General features: G+C 34.4%; 2 protein-coding genes across 3 annotated transcripts; one reads left to right on the top strand and one right to left on the bottom strand.

Annotated features, from left to right (window-relative positions):
• The first annotated feature begins 1230 nt into the window (after window positions 1–1230).
• On the top strand, window positions 1231–3368 carry LOC114176601 (Tetratricopeptide repeat (TPR)-like superfamily protein). Its single transcript, XM_028061684.2, has one exon. It carries the CDS (start codon window positions 1373–1375, stop codon window positions 3233–3235), a length of 1863 nt encoding a protein of 620 aa, XP_027917485.2. The 5' UTR covers window positions 1231–1372; the 3' UTR covers window positions 3236–3368.
• Window positions 3369–3741: 373 nt separating this feature from the next.
• Window positions 3742–14944, bottom strand: LOC114176602 (WD40 repeat-containing protein HOS15-like). Of its 2 annotated transcripts, none has more exons than XM_028061685.2 (14): window positions 14645–14942; window positions 12722–12867; window positions 12097–12595; window positions 11519–11613; window positions 11366–11412; window positions 8535–8685; window positions 7518–7581; window positions 6532–6690; window positions 6302–6423; window positions 6012–6086; window positions 5430–5483; window positions 5238–5311; window positions 4621–4695; window positions 3742–4217 (listed from the first exon to the last, which is right to left on the bottom strand). In XM_028061685.2, the coding sequence occupies exons 1-14, from the start codon at window positions 14703–14705 to the stop codon at window positions 3998–4000; spliced, it is 1842 nt and encodes a 613-aa protein (XP_027917486.1). In that variant the 5' UTR covers window positions 14706–14942; the 3' UTR covers window positions 3742–3997. The 2 variants fall into 2 exon arrangements, with proteins under 2 accessions (XP_027917486.1, XP_085526869.1); XM_085670743.1 differs by lacking the exon at window positions 3742–4217 and adding an exon at window positions 4274–4545 and having other exon boundaries at window positions 14645–14944.
• Window positions 14945–16444: the final 1500 nt, after the last annotated feature.

Here is a 16444-nt window from a genome sequence, read left to right as displayed (position 1 = left end):
CACCCCACAACGCCTGTCCTAAGACGATTTCCTCTTTAATTAAGTGTGCAAAATAGAATTTTGATGTTTATAATATTTGTTATTCCCCAAAAATCAAACAAAATAAGAAAACACATACAAAAATATTAAAATAAAATTATTCTTTTATTTTTTTTTGGCCCGACGAGGATGACACCTCGTTCCTACGTAGTTCCATTTGAAAAATCAAGGATAACATAGTTCTTTGTAAAAAATTTGTTGTTTGATATTATTATCTTGTTTTTTTTTAAATTTTCTAGATTTTTTTGTATATTTATATCTTATTAATATCAAGAGAACCTGAGATTCTACATGATAAAAATTTAATTATCAAGCAAATTCGAGATTTGACATGATATTTAAGATGATTTTATAATTTTTATTTTTTATTATTACTAAAAAAAAAATTAAAAGCCTATGAAGGAGTGTTTTGATTATCAAGCAAGTCCGAGACTTGACATGACATTCAATACTTATATAAAAAATAGAAATAAATTTTATTTATTTATTTTTTTATTATTATTTTTGTAGAGAGATTATTATTGGGTGCATTTTTTTTAATTCATTTTCCATCTCAACATAATCAATACATCCACTTTTCAAGAGAATTGTATCAGTAACAGCATTCCACACTACATAAGTACATAAAACAAATCTTGGATTCCTTAGAGTGATTCTGGGAAAGCTTCAAATAGCAATGTTGATGCTCCGAAATCTTTTGTACTCATAACAGCAACACCCAACCCCAATTGTGGGTTAGTACAACCTCATCAATATTGACACCTTTGATAATATTATGTTCGTGAGGAAAACACAAATTAAGACTCCAAAAGGATAACTAAAACATATTCAAAAAAATAAGACGAATGTTGTTCTGATATCAAAAGTAAAACTAATGTGGGAAAGGAAAAAGACCTAACAACCACACTTTTATAAATTATAACAAATACAAGTTCAACTTTTATGTTTTTCTCTAATACACTTAATAGAAATCAACATTTTCTCATGGTCTACATGGCTTTTTTTATTAATGGGAACATCAAATTTATAAAAGCTGGTGGGTGAGGCAATTTCTCATCTTCAAGGACAATTTGGATCCAAAAGCAATACCTTAATATTGTTATTAATGTATCTCCAAAAAACTTTCTTTAGGTCATTATTATAATGATTCTACACAACCATGAGATGCTCCCATATTTTTTTTGTGCTATTTTCTTGCTCTTCAGATGTATTAATGGGTTTAAGAAAATGAATATATTGGGATGTGAAAGGCAATTTGGATTTTGTTGAGAAGAAAGGATGCATAATAAGATGGGCATAGATGCGGTGTGTGGGTGTAGGTGTATAAAGAAAGATGAGCCCAATCGAAGTGAGTGTATTGACGAAGGCGGCGCCCTCAGCTCAGGTAGACAACCTCGCCCTCCTAATCGACAACTCTAAATCCATAAACCACCTTCACCAAATCCACGCTGCACTCCTCCGACGCGATCTCCACCACCACCCCATCCTCAACTTCAAGCTCCAACGCTCCTACTCCTCCCTCGGCCTCCTCCACCACACCGTCACCCTCTTCCACCGCACCCCAGCCCCTAACGTCTTCCTATGGAGCTCCATAATCAACGCCCATGCCCACTCCGCTCTCTGGGACTGCGCTCTCTCTTATTACGCCCAAATGCTAGCCCACCACGTTCAACCCAACGCCTTCACCCTCTCTTCCCTCCTCAAAGGTTGCACCCTCCAACCCACCACAGTCGTTCACTCCCACGCCGTTAAGTTCGGACTAAGTTCCGACCTTTACGTCTCCACGAGCCTTCTTGATGCCTACGCACGGGGCGGTGATGTTGTATCCGCGCAGAAACTGTTCGACGCAATGCCTGAGAGGAGTTTGGTTTCTTTGACTGCCATGCTTACTTGCTACGCGAAACACGGGATGCTCCGAGAGGCGCGGCTGTTGTTTGAAGGGATGGGAGTGAAGGACGTGGTGTGTTGGAACGTGATGATCGATGGGTATGCTCAGCATGGGTGCCCGAATGAGGCTTTGGTGCTTTTTAGGGAAATGCTTGGTAAGGAGGTTAGGCCCAATGAGATAACTGTATTGGCTGTTTTGTCGTCTTGTGGCCAGCTTGGTGCGTTGGAGTGTGGTAGGTGGGTTCATTCGTATGTTAAGAATAATGGTGTTGGGGTTGGGGTCAAGGTAAACTTACGTGTGGGTACTGCGTTGGTTGATATGTACTGCAAATGTGGGAGTTTGGAGGATGCGCGCAAGGTGTTTGATGGGATGGAGGGAAAGGATGTGGTGGCGTGGAATTCGTTGATTATGGGGTATGGCATACATGGGTTTGGTGATGAGGCCTTGCAGTTGTTTCATGAGATGTTTTGTGTTGGAGTGAGACCCTCAGATATTACTTTTGTTGCTGTTTTGACTGCATGTGCGCATGCTGGTTTGGTTGGCAAAGGATGGGAGGTTTTCGATTTGATGAAGGATAGGTATGAGATGGAACCAAAGGTTGAGCATTACGGGTGTATGGTTAATCTTCTTGGGCGTGCTGGGCGTGTGCGAGAAGCTTATGATCTTGTGAGAAGCATGAAGGTTGAGCCTGATTCTGTCCTGTGGGGGACATTGCTTTGGGCTTGTAGAATCCATAACGATGTTTCTTTGGGAGAGGAAATTGCGGAGTTTCTTGTGAGCAATGATTTGGCTACTTCAGGGACTTGTGTCCTTCTCTCTAACATGTATGCTGCTGCTCGTAACTGGGTTGGTGTGGCTAAGGTCAGATCATTTATGAAAGAGAGTGGGGTTGAGAAGGAACCTGGTTGTAGTTCCATTGAAGTTAACAACAGAGTGCACGAGTTCCTTGCTGGTGACATAAGACACCGGAGAAGCAAGGATATATATTCGATGCTCGGGAAAATGAATGGTTGGCTCAAGGCACGCGGTTATACCCCAAAAATAGATTTGGTATTACATGATATAGGAGAGCATCAGAAAGAGCAATCGTTGGAAGTTCACAGTGAGAAGCTGGCCTTAGCATTTGGGCTTATAAGTACCAGTCCAGGAACTGCAATCAAGATTGTAAAAAACCTTCGAGTTTGTTTGGATTGTCATGCCGTGATGAAGATGATGTCCAAGATTTCAGGCAGAAAAATAATAATGAGAGACCGGAATCGGTTCCACCATTTTGAGAACGGTTCGTGTTCATGTGGGGATTACTGGTGAACTTATCATATTTGCTGCTGTTTCTTACAATAGCTTTGGATGCAATAGCAGCTAACTTATTAAGAGCCGCACAGGTTCTAAATTTCAACAAAACAAAATTAAGATCGAATTCCTGTTGCATGTTAACATGTCATTATAATCTAGAATTCTACAAATGCAATTTTTACTTAAATCCTTGCTATTCCTCACCATTCATAATTGTCAAAAAACAACTGTTATCAAACAAACATGAAGATACTAATTATCCCGAGTCAGCTCACAATAAAGTTTATTTTTACGAAGAATAAGATGTTGAACCATTTGTTCAATGCTGTTTAGGGCCCCACCAAAAATAAAGTTTATACATTAAAGCGTTTTAGAAGCCCACGCGAAAGTCTACTTTTCCTCCTTCCTTTTATCGAGCTGTTAAAAACGATATTATTTACCAATAACCTTCCCTTCCGCGTTTCCTTCATAACTTGCCTTAATGGATCAAAGGAGCCTAAAATGCAAGAGAAAGGCAAGTATACACAATAGACAAGTCTAGCGATACTTGAACAGGATGTTGTCCAACTAGATCTATACATTTTGCTTATTAAGAATACACTCCTACAAACTACTTTTCACTTAAGGTATAGCAAATTACAACAGGATCCACGAACAATGAGTTATACCTACAACTATGGTTAAAATGGGCAACCTAACCCACCCAAAATACACTTCCACCGATCTCATCTCAAGGGTGGAAAAGAAAGAATTTAATTTACTAAGCCTTCACAGATATTACATTCTGAAATCCAAAACACAAACTGTATTATTAGCAAAACATGCAGCAATCTTATCCCCCTCCTTATTCCAACAGACCTCAAAAATGCCTCCATTGCCCGTGTATGTCTTCACAATCTTGCCTTCCTTCAATGACCATATGTGCATAGATCGGTCAAGAGACCCGCTAACTAAATACTCACCATTGGGACTAAAAGCAACAGAATATACGGGATGCCTGTGGAATCAAATACACACATCAGGAAAAAAAAAAAAAAACTTATGGCATGGCTTATTTCCTTTTTTTTTTTGAGAGTTTTTTTGGAAGTGCTTGTCCTATGTTATTCTGTTCTGGAAACAACTTTCGAAAATAGCATTTTTTTTTTTAAAACAGTGTTCAAAACAAAAAAGTGAGAAGGAATCAAACAGGCCCTATGTGCCTCTTTGCACTATGCCTGATGTTTTCCACATGTAAAACGTAGTGATCAACCTTAAATTGAGGGTTAGATTAAATGTTGATCAGCCTCCTATCAGTCTATAACCTCGAAACAGAGAATGAAAAGAGGCTGAAATACAAAGAATAAACCAAAGCTCAGAAGACCCTCAAATAAATAAATAAATTCTATCCATAAAAACGGTACCTATGTCCATCCAAGCTGTAGATGAGTTTCCCGAGTTCTACATCCCACAGCTTTACAGTTGAGTCAAATGAAGCACTGCAAAAATATCAGATGACTGCAAAGTTTTTAAAATGAAAACAAACTTCCAATGAAGTATCCAACAAAAGAGACAATAGCAAGCAGGCACCCAACATCACAATTAAACTGTCAAGAGGGGAACAATTTACAGAAAGTTTAAAAGAGTAATTTAACAAAATCTCCAATTCAGTCAAATATATAGAATGTAAACCTTGTTTATGTTAAAGAATTTTAAATTTAGGGATGGGTCGGTCAATCAAAGAAGAAAAACAGTATAACACTACGTGAACACAACTATAATCAATTGGAATCAGCAAGCAGCCAAAGGCAACACAGCATTACCAATTTCAAGGCATCACCCAACATTAATCTGTGTAGTTTAGTTAACACATACAGGAAACAATATTACTGACTGAAGAAATGCACTCCACACCCATCAACTGGGATTCAGGGGTCCAGAAACAGTGTAAAACAACATTCTAAGTTTCGAGAAAGTATACACAGATGCATGTATGTACATCAGAAGTGCAGAACCTAATTTCACCATGAAACTAACTTACCTGGCCAACACCAGTTTATGATTAGGATTATTTGTACCAGGACCAGTGGGGCTCCATCGGATGGTATATATCTCCTACAAAGCAAATTATTTAGTTTTACCAACAACATGCATAACGCAACAACAATTAAAATTGCAAATTACAAAATGCGACAAACGGAAGACACAGGAAAACAAACAAAACTCAAGGTACCTTGGAATGCTCTCTCAAGTCATGAAGATATGTATCCTGCTTCATACTCCATATCTACAAAACAATCACAACCAATCCAAACAAGAACATCAGACCAACATACAGTATTTTCAAAGATAATTTCATAATTCTCAGACAGTAAATAATTTTATAAAAATACCAAAACAATTGCCTGCTGTATCAGCCAAAAAAAACAATTAGTACGAAAATAACATATCTTAAGAATGTAGATTTGTGCCTAACTCATAATGAGGTGAGAGTTACCATCCACTTATACATATACTATCTGCCTTTATCTCTAGGCAATGCGAGACTCAGTTTTTCCCAAAACAACCACTTACATGCACACCATTGGACTTGCTATTAGTTGTATAGTAGGTGGTCCAATAACAAATTTAGGATAGGTATTGATATCACCTCAGAATATGAATTTGAGTTTAACTCAATCCCCATAAATAAGCAAGAGTTGCCCTCTACTTACATAAACCATTTCAGCCTTTTCTCTAATCAAAATGGGACTTGAGTGTCCTAAATATTAAATAATAAGGTCACAAGGTTAGTTATTAAGTGGTCAACTATTACCTTTGCTGTGATATCATCAGAACATGAGGCCAGCAATGAACCAGTGGGATCCCATTTGACACAATTAACTTCACCCTGAAAATGCAGTAAGGTAATTAACAGATGTAATTTAAAGAAATATCTCAAGCTATTGCTTTGTCAACACTCAACAGATAAAATTCAGCATATTTTTAACAATACACACACACACACACACATATTTTTAAGTAGCGAAGAATGCAGGGGATGAATCCTTTCTCACAATATACGCCTATAGCATAGTTGCACAAAATAAGAACTAGTGTACAAACCTGATGTCCAGCAAAAGTCTTTATAGGGCGGGTTTCACCAATTTTGCATACATATATCATATTGTCGGTGGAACTAGTGGCAAAAGACACATTGTTGCGCCAATCAACATCTAGTGTGGGACCTAAACAACATATCAATCCCGAATTAAACAATCATTCATAAATATGGCAGAGAAAACTCTCACTAAGAGCTCTTTTTATAGAATTTTCCCTTCATTGCACATTCGCACCTGAATGAAATTCAAATTGTTGTTTCCATTCCTCTGCTTTCACATCCCACACAATTGCAGTTTGATCACAACTTCCAGTGAGGAGATAATCGCCTTTCTTATTCCACTTCAGGGAGAATATTGGTCCCTTGTGTTTGCTTAATGTACTCTTCAGTTCACCTAGTCACAGATAGCAAGAGTCAAAACACCTAAAGAAAATTGAAATACGCCCAGAGTCTATTTAAATAAATCAGAAGTCGAATTCAATGCTTTTCCAAATAGGATGAATGCAACTATAAAAATGAGACATTAATAGCCATAGGGGATTCTCTGGAAAAGACAGTTGAAAGACACATTACTAAATTGTAAGACAAAAGCATAATATTCTTAGCACTCAAATCAATCCGTTTGACATTTATTAAAAAATTCTGTGAAAGAAAAAACATTACATACGATTCATGTTCCTCCCCAATCATTTTGAATAGGGAAAATAAAATTGTGTCACCAAGCAACCCACACTGACATTACAACATTAGAGGTATTGTTATAGAATATATAGTCAACTATATTTTAATTAGTTTAGAATCAATTTCTAGTTACTAAGAAAGGGATGGTATTCTGCGAGCTATCGCCTTAGATTACTCTCCAATTGAATGTAATAAATAACGAGTTAATCACCAGAACACGAGTGTATCCTAACATAAGTTCTCTCAATAATTTGTGTCTTGTAACAATCGTGCATTGATTTGCAGCAAGATCAATCTAAACATGAATTTGCTAGTTGTTCCTAATATTCCCTCAAAAAACTAATAACACTAGCTGCTGACTTGTAGTAAAACTTGTACCAACCTACACTATGCAATTAATATTGAACTTTTTTTTTTCTCATGATTGTGGAATCAAACGCATACTTATAAAAATATGATTCCAAGGCAACTTCTAGTTCTTTTATCTCGTCAATTAAAATTCCTTAAAGGAGAATCTAAGGATACAAAAGAATGACCTACCATTAGTAGTCCAAATTCTTGCTTGCCCGTCATATGAACCAGTTGCAAGAAGTGTCCCCTCCCCCTGTAAAACAGCCAGAGTTAACTCTCCATAAGGTGTAAATCATTACTAGCAAATATTATAGATAATAATCTTAAAAGCAATCTCTGGATATTCCCAGAAAAAAAGTTACAGAAACAACAATATTTTGTGGAAAATTTTAAAATCCCATCTATTGCCTTGATTTTTAACAAATATCCTCCCACTGTTTTCATAACCAAAACATCACTCCCTTTGTGTCATTTTGGCATGCAAAAATGGAAGTAGAAGACCCACAATTAGGGTTCTTCGGGACACTCATCTATGTGCTATTTCACTTTGCTTTTGGTGACAGAGATACTCTTCTCATCACGCCATCCCTTTCTCTTGGCAGTAACTATGCCCATCTCAGCGGCGGTGATGACAACCATCCAACTCAGTTGCATCCCTTCTCAGTTCATCATTTGTTCTTCCTTGAGGCTCAACCAAACATCAACAATCATCTCCCTGCAATGTTGTGGTTCACAGATTTCTTGAAGTTTTATCATCTCTGTATGATTTGAAGACATTTCTCCTTTTTTCAGTTATTTAGTTATTTAAATGTTAACTTGTATATTGCATTGACTTATGTTTTATTTGGTGTTGGTTGAACTTATTTAGTAATGAACTACTTGACTTGTTACCTTTTTATTGAGATTTAATGTTTTTGCATTATTGTGGAATTAAAATGTTCATCGTTATCTTATTACTTGGTGTTTTAATATTTTTTTATATGAAGTAAACTCATAGAGTTTACAATTAAAGTCTATGGACTTTTCACGAGTTTGTAAAAAGTCACGAGTTTGATAACATTGCTTGCTAGTATTTTGGGGGGAAGAAGAGCTTCACAAAACTTACAACAATGAAACAAGAGAAACAGCTTTGGTATTAAAATATATAAATAACAGAAATGAAAGTAGTTGTCTTAGATTTAAATCATAGTATGCAACTGAACTCACATTCCAGTCAAGTGTAGTAACATCTTTACTTTTTTCATTTGTTTTACCCCTAACATGCTTCAACACCAACACGCTCAAAGGGCCATTATGTGAACCAGGCTTACATCTCCCTTCTGCTATTGTCCAAATACGAGCTGTTGAATCCCCAGATCTAAAAATTCAAGTGATCATGGTAAAGTGAAAGAATATCATTAATACCATAAAGCAAAAACATTCAGACAAAAAATAACCTATGGGCTACTCCCTCCATCTATTGCAAATTTTGTTAGTTTCATAATGAAAATATTGCAAGGTTCCTATTCCTATATTACTCTTAATACCCAAATGTCTGTCACAATTTTACCAAATTCACAACCACAGACAATACATACCTTACATAACCCATATGCAAAAAGTAAAATTGAGAAAAAGACAGAAAGTCCAGGCCAAAGTTTGTATCTACAACTTCAAAAAGGGTTAAATGGCCCAAAAAAGAACTAGAGAAATACAGACCCCCTGGCCTTTTATTTCAGTAATAGTTAAGCATGGGCAATGGATACCACTGAAAATTGTTGGAATGTAATGAATAATTGGATATCATTAGATAATTTAAATTGTTTGAATGTTTTTCAATGAAATCTATGAACAAATGAACAGAATTTAGCAGCAGCTATTGTCAATGTAAAGTGGTACTTTTTTTTGGTCCATGAAAAATGAATGGAAGAGATGCTAAGACAGGTATGTCTGGACTACACAACAAAGTTCATTTTGTACAAACTGATGACAATAAATACAGATAAGTATAGGATACTTTATCCCTACATAAATTATATAATATGTCTATAAATGATATGCTGATAAAGGTGGATGACCTGAGAGATCATATAGAAGCTTAGGAGATGGGGATGCTAAATAAACATTCACAGTCTATTACCTAGATACTAGAGTCCCCTAGATTCATGTCCTTCACCAATCAGTCAACTATTGTGCTCTTATATAATAGAAGAATTTGCATCAAAGGTATAGAACAATTTAAAGATTTAGTTAAGTGACTTGAGGAAATTAGGTTAAAAGGACAATTAAAGACAACTGTTTTAGGTTCAAAGACAGAAAGGGAGATTCAACCAACTCCTTGAGAACTAACTTTGGATCCATTGGTGAAAATAATAACATAAGGAACTTTAGGATGAGAAATGGAAGAAAATAAGGAAGCATTACCAGAAATGTGATTGAACGCACTAGAGTCGATTATCCATGGAATTTGATACTCCAAGGTTTGAGATATGCAAGCTTTTAACAAACTAGTGAAAGGTTGTGTTTGGCTGCCAAACTTCAAACTAAAGATATTTTTTTACATTCTTCATTAGAAAAATGTGGTTCAACCTCAATAGATTGGAAGATGTTTGATGTCTTGCTAGGAAAACCATGTAAGGAGAAGGATTTATTTGCAATTCTCTCACAAAAGGAACATTGAGGATGTTTGCATCCACTTTGAGTAAAGGAAGAATTCACCAGCAATCAATATTACAAAACAACTTATACTTCACAGCTGGTGCCAATTGTAAAAGATAGCAAACAGTAGTGGATGAAGAGTATGAGAGAGAGGAGAGAGGAGCCTCTCAACCAAGGCTGAAACCAACAAAACAAGGGGTCAAAACAAGGACAAGGAGGTCCCGCGAGCCTTGTGGAGAAGAATTGGATTTGGTCTAGTGACAAAAAGGTGGTCAACAGCGGATGACAGTGGCTGGCAACAGAAGAGGAAAACAGTGGACAGAGATGGACAACCGCAAAATTGGTACCAACTTAAGAATGAAAATAGGGCATTATCTCTCAGCTTATCTTTGTTATTTATAAAAGAAACTTAGTAAGGTAATTAATGATAATAAGTAAACAGCTCATAGGTACAACATGTAGCACTTTTCTGATACAAATGCTAACTACTTATATTTAATACCTATTCTAACAGGTTAACAGTGTTAATTATGCACCTAACCGAATCACTTTTAATTGTAAAATTCACATGCTAAAACAATCATCCACATCAATTTTCCCTCTATCCTTATGACCAACATGGACCTAAAAAATTTAAATTTTAAAGGGACAAAACTAATACAAAACTTGTTTGGGGATGTACTTAATATATTTAAAATTTTACACAGATGTGACACAGTTCATATAAAACTCTTAAAAAGGACAAAAACAAACTCAAAACTATTCATTTAACAATAAAAAGTCATGCATGTCTTAAACAACACGTAGAAATAAATGCTAACAATGGTCATATACAATTTTCCTAGACAGGAATCACTAGTAATCATCTTCTAAATGCAAGTAACTTTTCACGACTTTTAGTAACATTACAGTGGCAGATTTCACTTTTTTAATTGAAATCCCAACAAAGCTCAATGTCTCCGTTCAAAGGGACTTTTGGAATAAAAAAGTAGTGCCACTAACTCATCCACTGTGTCTGCAATTCGGTCCACTATTGGGTGAGCTACCACAACTACACTAAACTGCTCTACTAAATAGGCCCCTGTAGCAGCCAGGGGCCACTTTTACATGCTATTAAAATCCAATTCCAGAAACACCAGTTTTTTAAATCATACTGATTTTATTTTCCACTTCAGAAATTGAATACCAAAAACAATGTTTCCAAACAGGTTTAATTAATTAAAAAATAATAACTGAATGCATTCCATTTTCCTCAATCAAAAAGGAAATCAAACAAAATTGTAAGCATTAGAAAAGGAAATCCAATATGCACCAATATGATATAATGTGTATTATCCATTAGGTTATGCACACTTTAATACATATTTATATAAAGAGAAATAATTTATTTGGATGTCTACCCTGATGCAAGAAGAGATCCTGTAGGGCTCCATGCACAAGCGCACACCTAAGAACAGATGATGAACAGGCTAATTAACAGAGAGTTTAAGAAAAATATCCCTAAATGAAAAGAAAAATTAAGAAACAAAAGCACCATTGAATAAATACTTAACCTCTGATGTATGACCTTCCAAAATTGTTACACATGAACTGGGAATTTCACATAGCTGAGATGTTGATGTTGTAGAGATGTCCATTGGTTCTGGCCCTATTAAAGCAAATGAAAAAAAATCCAATGAAGGAATAATATTAATTGAAATATACCCCTAGTCAGCATTTTTGTGTACTACTGCAACATACAATGAAATACTCCTATTAACAGCATTTGTGGCAAGGGACTCTAGTGGTAAAAACACTAGCAACTATGATAAGCAATTTCAAAGAAATGGATAAAACTATTTTAAGAGAATCATATTTCCGAGCAAGCTACAATATCAGTCATTTATCATTAGTCATTAAACCACTCTGATTCATAACCTAACCATAATGTTCAAGCAAATATAATACAAATTTTAGAAGGAGCAAGCAATGATAGAAACATGTAAAGATGAACAGAAAATAAAAGAGAAGTAAAATGAAATTATTTGAAAAAAAAAAAATTAGGACAGATTTTAGAAAGAAAATGCAGCCAAGAAGTAAACATGCAGAAAAAAAATTCTACATAAGCCATTTCCACGGAGCAGAACAATACCTCCAACTGCTCCATTCTCTTCATGTTTTACAGGGACCCTATCTTCATGATCTATAACCATGTCTCTAACATTCTGATCTCCATGTTGTTGTTCTCGTTCTTTATCAGTTTCTACCTTCTCCCTATCCTTTTGAAGTTCTTTCTCTCTTTCACGTCTCTCCCTCTCAACTTCTTTCTCTCTTTCACGTCTTTCCTTCTCAACTTCTTTCTCCTTTTCACGCCTCTCCTTTTCAAGTTCTTTCTCCCTTTCACGTCTATCCCTTTCAACTTCCTTCTCCCTTTCACGTCTATCCTTTTCAACTTCTTTTTCTCTTTCACGTCTTTCCTTTTCTCTTGCCCGTACACGTTCTCCTTCATGTTCCTTCTCAATTTCTTTCTTTCTTTCCTTCTGTAGTTTTTTCCTTCGTTCACTTATTATTTGCCTAAGTTCATGCACATCTTTTGTGATAATATCCAAAGGTTGTAAGAACGAAAAATCTTCTTCCAGGTCTGCATCACACTGGCAGGCTTAAAAGAAACATTGATCAACATGATACCTAGGGTTTAAAAGCTTAAAAAGGTCTGTTCAAATGGATAAATGTTATGTTGATATAAATCAAGAATACAAAAAGTAGAAAATGCTAACATTACTCAAGTTGGCTTCCATCTCAAAGTACTGTAAACCCTTCTGAACGAATGTAACAAGAGCACCTTGTGGCACCAAATTTCCGTCAATGGGGCATTTGTTGATACCAGCTTCATAACCAAAAGTAAAAGCAGCATGCGTGAAACCTGCAGGAGTGATGCAGAACAAGTAACAAGTAAACCAATTCAGTTGCAAGTAATATGGTCATTTCATATATATTGAAAGCATGACATTTTATTATCCAGTAAACAAATTATGCTATAAACACAACATCATCCAGTTTTCCTTATTCTTATGAATGCACCAACATATTATTATCATTACAAAATAACTTCAGACAGATGTTTTGAAGGACAAACTCTCCCAAAAGCTTTTGCAAGGTATAAGCAACAACAATAACTTTTCCCACAACAAGAGGGGTGTCTACATGGACCAAACCAAACAATGTGATAACATTCCGTCATAAACCATATTTATAAAATAACTATTGCCCCTAAGTTATTCTGAATGATTTAACTGATATCTTCCCTTTTGTCTCCTCTACCCCTATACTATATACATATTCACGCCAGGAATTAAGGATCAGATCCCAAGATTTATAGTTCTGCTTAATGTATACACAAGGAAGAAAACAATAAGAGAAACTCCCGTTAGGCACTTCAAGAGGCATAAATTCTCCGAAGGGTCCCAAATTCGATTTATCCCAACCTAATTTATCCACTTATACCACTATTCTCTAAAACATTTCCCACACACCACCCCCTCCCCAATTTCCACACACTACTGATAAGCAGTCAGTACCTCCCAAAAAACTCAGTGCATGTTGCCAAATTTATCGGGGAGTGTTGCAAAGTACTTTTACAAACAAACCAATAAAATCTTCATTTTCCATTTTGTGAACTGGAATTCACAATTGTTAATTGGAATTTGAGAAAAGTACTTTGCCAACTTAAATCCAAACATACATACCTGCCTAAACTGTTTGGTAAAAAGGCATGAAATGCTTTTATATCTTACATTATACATCGCATGTTAAGCAGTTCTGTGAACAATGACATTTAGTCCTAAGATCAAGCAAAATTTTATTCTTCAAACCACCCAAGAGTCACTTTCAAAGTTACCTTGACCACCATCTTTTTGCAATATAATTCATGATTTATAATACACGATTAAAACATATTTAAATAGGAGCAGAAAATAATTATAGCTCGTCGCAGGCATAAGTTTGATTCACTATAGCATCTCACTCGGTAAAAATGAACTGCAACCCATACCAAACACCAGGCACCACCATCTCAGTATCAAAATATAACTACAGCCTCAATGTATCTTAATTAAAAACCTTAGCTGATAAAAAAAACAGAGAATTTTACAACATTAAATATCAACCCTAAACACCCCACACATTTTTTTTCAGCAGCAGATCTACAATTTTCAGCCCTCTTAGATCTTCAACCCAGTAAAGAAAAGACAAAGATTTTTTTTTTGTCTCGTGAGTAATTTTCTTTTGCTAACCATACAAAACCCTAATCCTCTGGAGCAACATTGGAACGCCCATACAAACTCGAAAACGTCAAATTATAAACACGAAGGACTCAATACTCGTCGAAACATTTAAAACCTTAACATCTTCCAGACCCCCACACACAACAGAAACAGGGAGAAAGAAAGAAATACAAGTATATGACATATCAACAAAATTTGAATCACAAGAAAGTCGAAAGCGCATTCAAACCTGATTCTTCTCCTCTAGATAAAAGAAAAAAAACTAGGAAATTGACAACATCTTACACGGAACGAAACACGAGAGACAGAGAAAAAGAGGAAAGAGAGGAGAAAGTAAAAGTATACCACATATGAATAGATTTTGAAACGAAAAAGAAACAAAACAAAGAGAAGAAAAGAAAAGACGCGGAAGGAAACCTGATTCTTGAAGATAACGAAAAACTAGAAAGTTGAGTTCGGCGGCGGAGATTGAAGCCATCTTCTCCCCTACACGAGCATGAGTCCTGTAACAGTAGCTGAAGAGAGAGAATGAGGAGGAAAATTAAGCTGTGAATTGAAAATGAAGGTGAATGTGAAGGTGAACGGTTATGTTATGGTAAGGGGTAGCAGAGGAACGGATTATAAACTGCAACAGTCACGCTCAGCTCACGGGGTTCAGAGCTTCCCTTCCTTCCGTCTGCCTCTGTTACTTTACACAGCTTTTCCGTTTCTTCTACTCCTCCCTTGTTATGATTCATTAATTCATTACTTTAAAATCTAAAAAACAATGTCATGCTCTTTAATTTTTTTATTTTTTCATTAACACACAAGTCATGCCACCTTAACTCTTAGCGAACAAAAAATTTGAAATTATTTTGTACTGTACTATGTTTATGATAAAATTGAGGATTTTTAATTGATTTTTCAATAAATATTTTAATTTATTAAGTATTTAATAATTTTTTTAATTAACTCTCTATTGTTAATTTTTTAATTTTTTTGTTAATTAATGACATGACTTATTAAATAGTTGATGTTGATATGATTATTATCTTATCATATTACTTTTTTAAGTTATCATATAATTTTATTATTTTATAAATTATAAATTTATAATTTTATAATTTTAAAAAATATTAATAATAAATATGTTGGATATTACTGTCATTCATAATATATTTTTACAAATTAAATCTTGTAGAATAATTTTTGTATAACTGAATATTGTATACTTAAAATCTTGTATGCTTAAATTTTGTTAGAGTCTAATTGTATTTTACTTTATAGTTTTAGCTATCAAATTATATTTTTATAATTTTATCGAATTATATAATATTCATGACAAATCTTTTTACCTACGTAGGAATATTAAGTTTGTATGATTTTATATTTTTTAGAATGAAATGTAAAATTATGACATATTTTTAATTTCATATTAAAATCAGATAATTTAACATCAGATAGTCAGTTAACAAAAGAAAAATTAAAAGCATAGACTCAATTAAAAAAAAATTTATTAAGTTTGAACTATAAACTTTTGTTAGGAACTTAATTAAGTTTTTAATTTTTTATCAAATGAATTAGGGAAGTATTTGTTTTAAAATAAGATGTTTATTAAGAATGGTTTAAATATTCAAATAATTCAGAAGTAGCTTAGCCAAAATTATATTTTTTATTCATTTAATTATTGGACAAATTAATCTGTTTTTGTTCAAATTTATGGAAGAAAAAAGTCATCTACTTGCTAAATATATATTTTTTATTTGATTTTTCAATGCAAACACATAAACAACACAAACGAAATATCTAGTTGCATCGTGAATTATTTATTTATTAATTGATTTTGAAAATCAAATACATACTAATTCTGTTTTGAAGAATTAATTCTAACCAATTGTATATTACTTTATTGCAGAATCAAACACGCACCTAATATTTTAGACAATGGTATCTAGATTTGTTTTAGATAATTTTTTTTAACGACTAAAAAACAAAAAAATAAAGATAGAGAGAAAAAAATTGTCCGATTTTTTAACTTCTTAAAAATACATATTACTCGTTTAAAAAGTTAACAATTTAAAAAAAAAAACTCGAAAGCAATTAAACCAGAAAAATATTAATTAATATGAAAGCCTGATAGAAAAAAAAATATTAATACTTCATTGGAGTTACAATCAGTTTTATTTAAAGTCATTTTGAACCGAAAGAGGATTATTAGAATACGTTTAATTTTGATTG

This window comes from Vigna unguiculata, chromosome 3 (assembly GCF_037176805.1).
Source record: "Vigna unguiculata cultivar grain cowpea cultivar isolate G323 ecotype 2 chromosome 3, ASM3717680v1, whole genome shotgun sequence".
NCBI lineage: Eukaryota > Viridiplantae > Streptophyta > Magnoliopsida > Fabales > Fabaceae > Vigna > Vigna unguiculata.
Note: the sequence above shows the minus strand (reverse complement) of the source record. Positions and strands in the feature narration are given on the sequence as shown.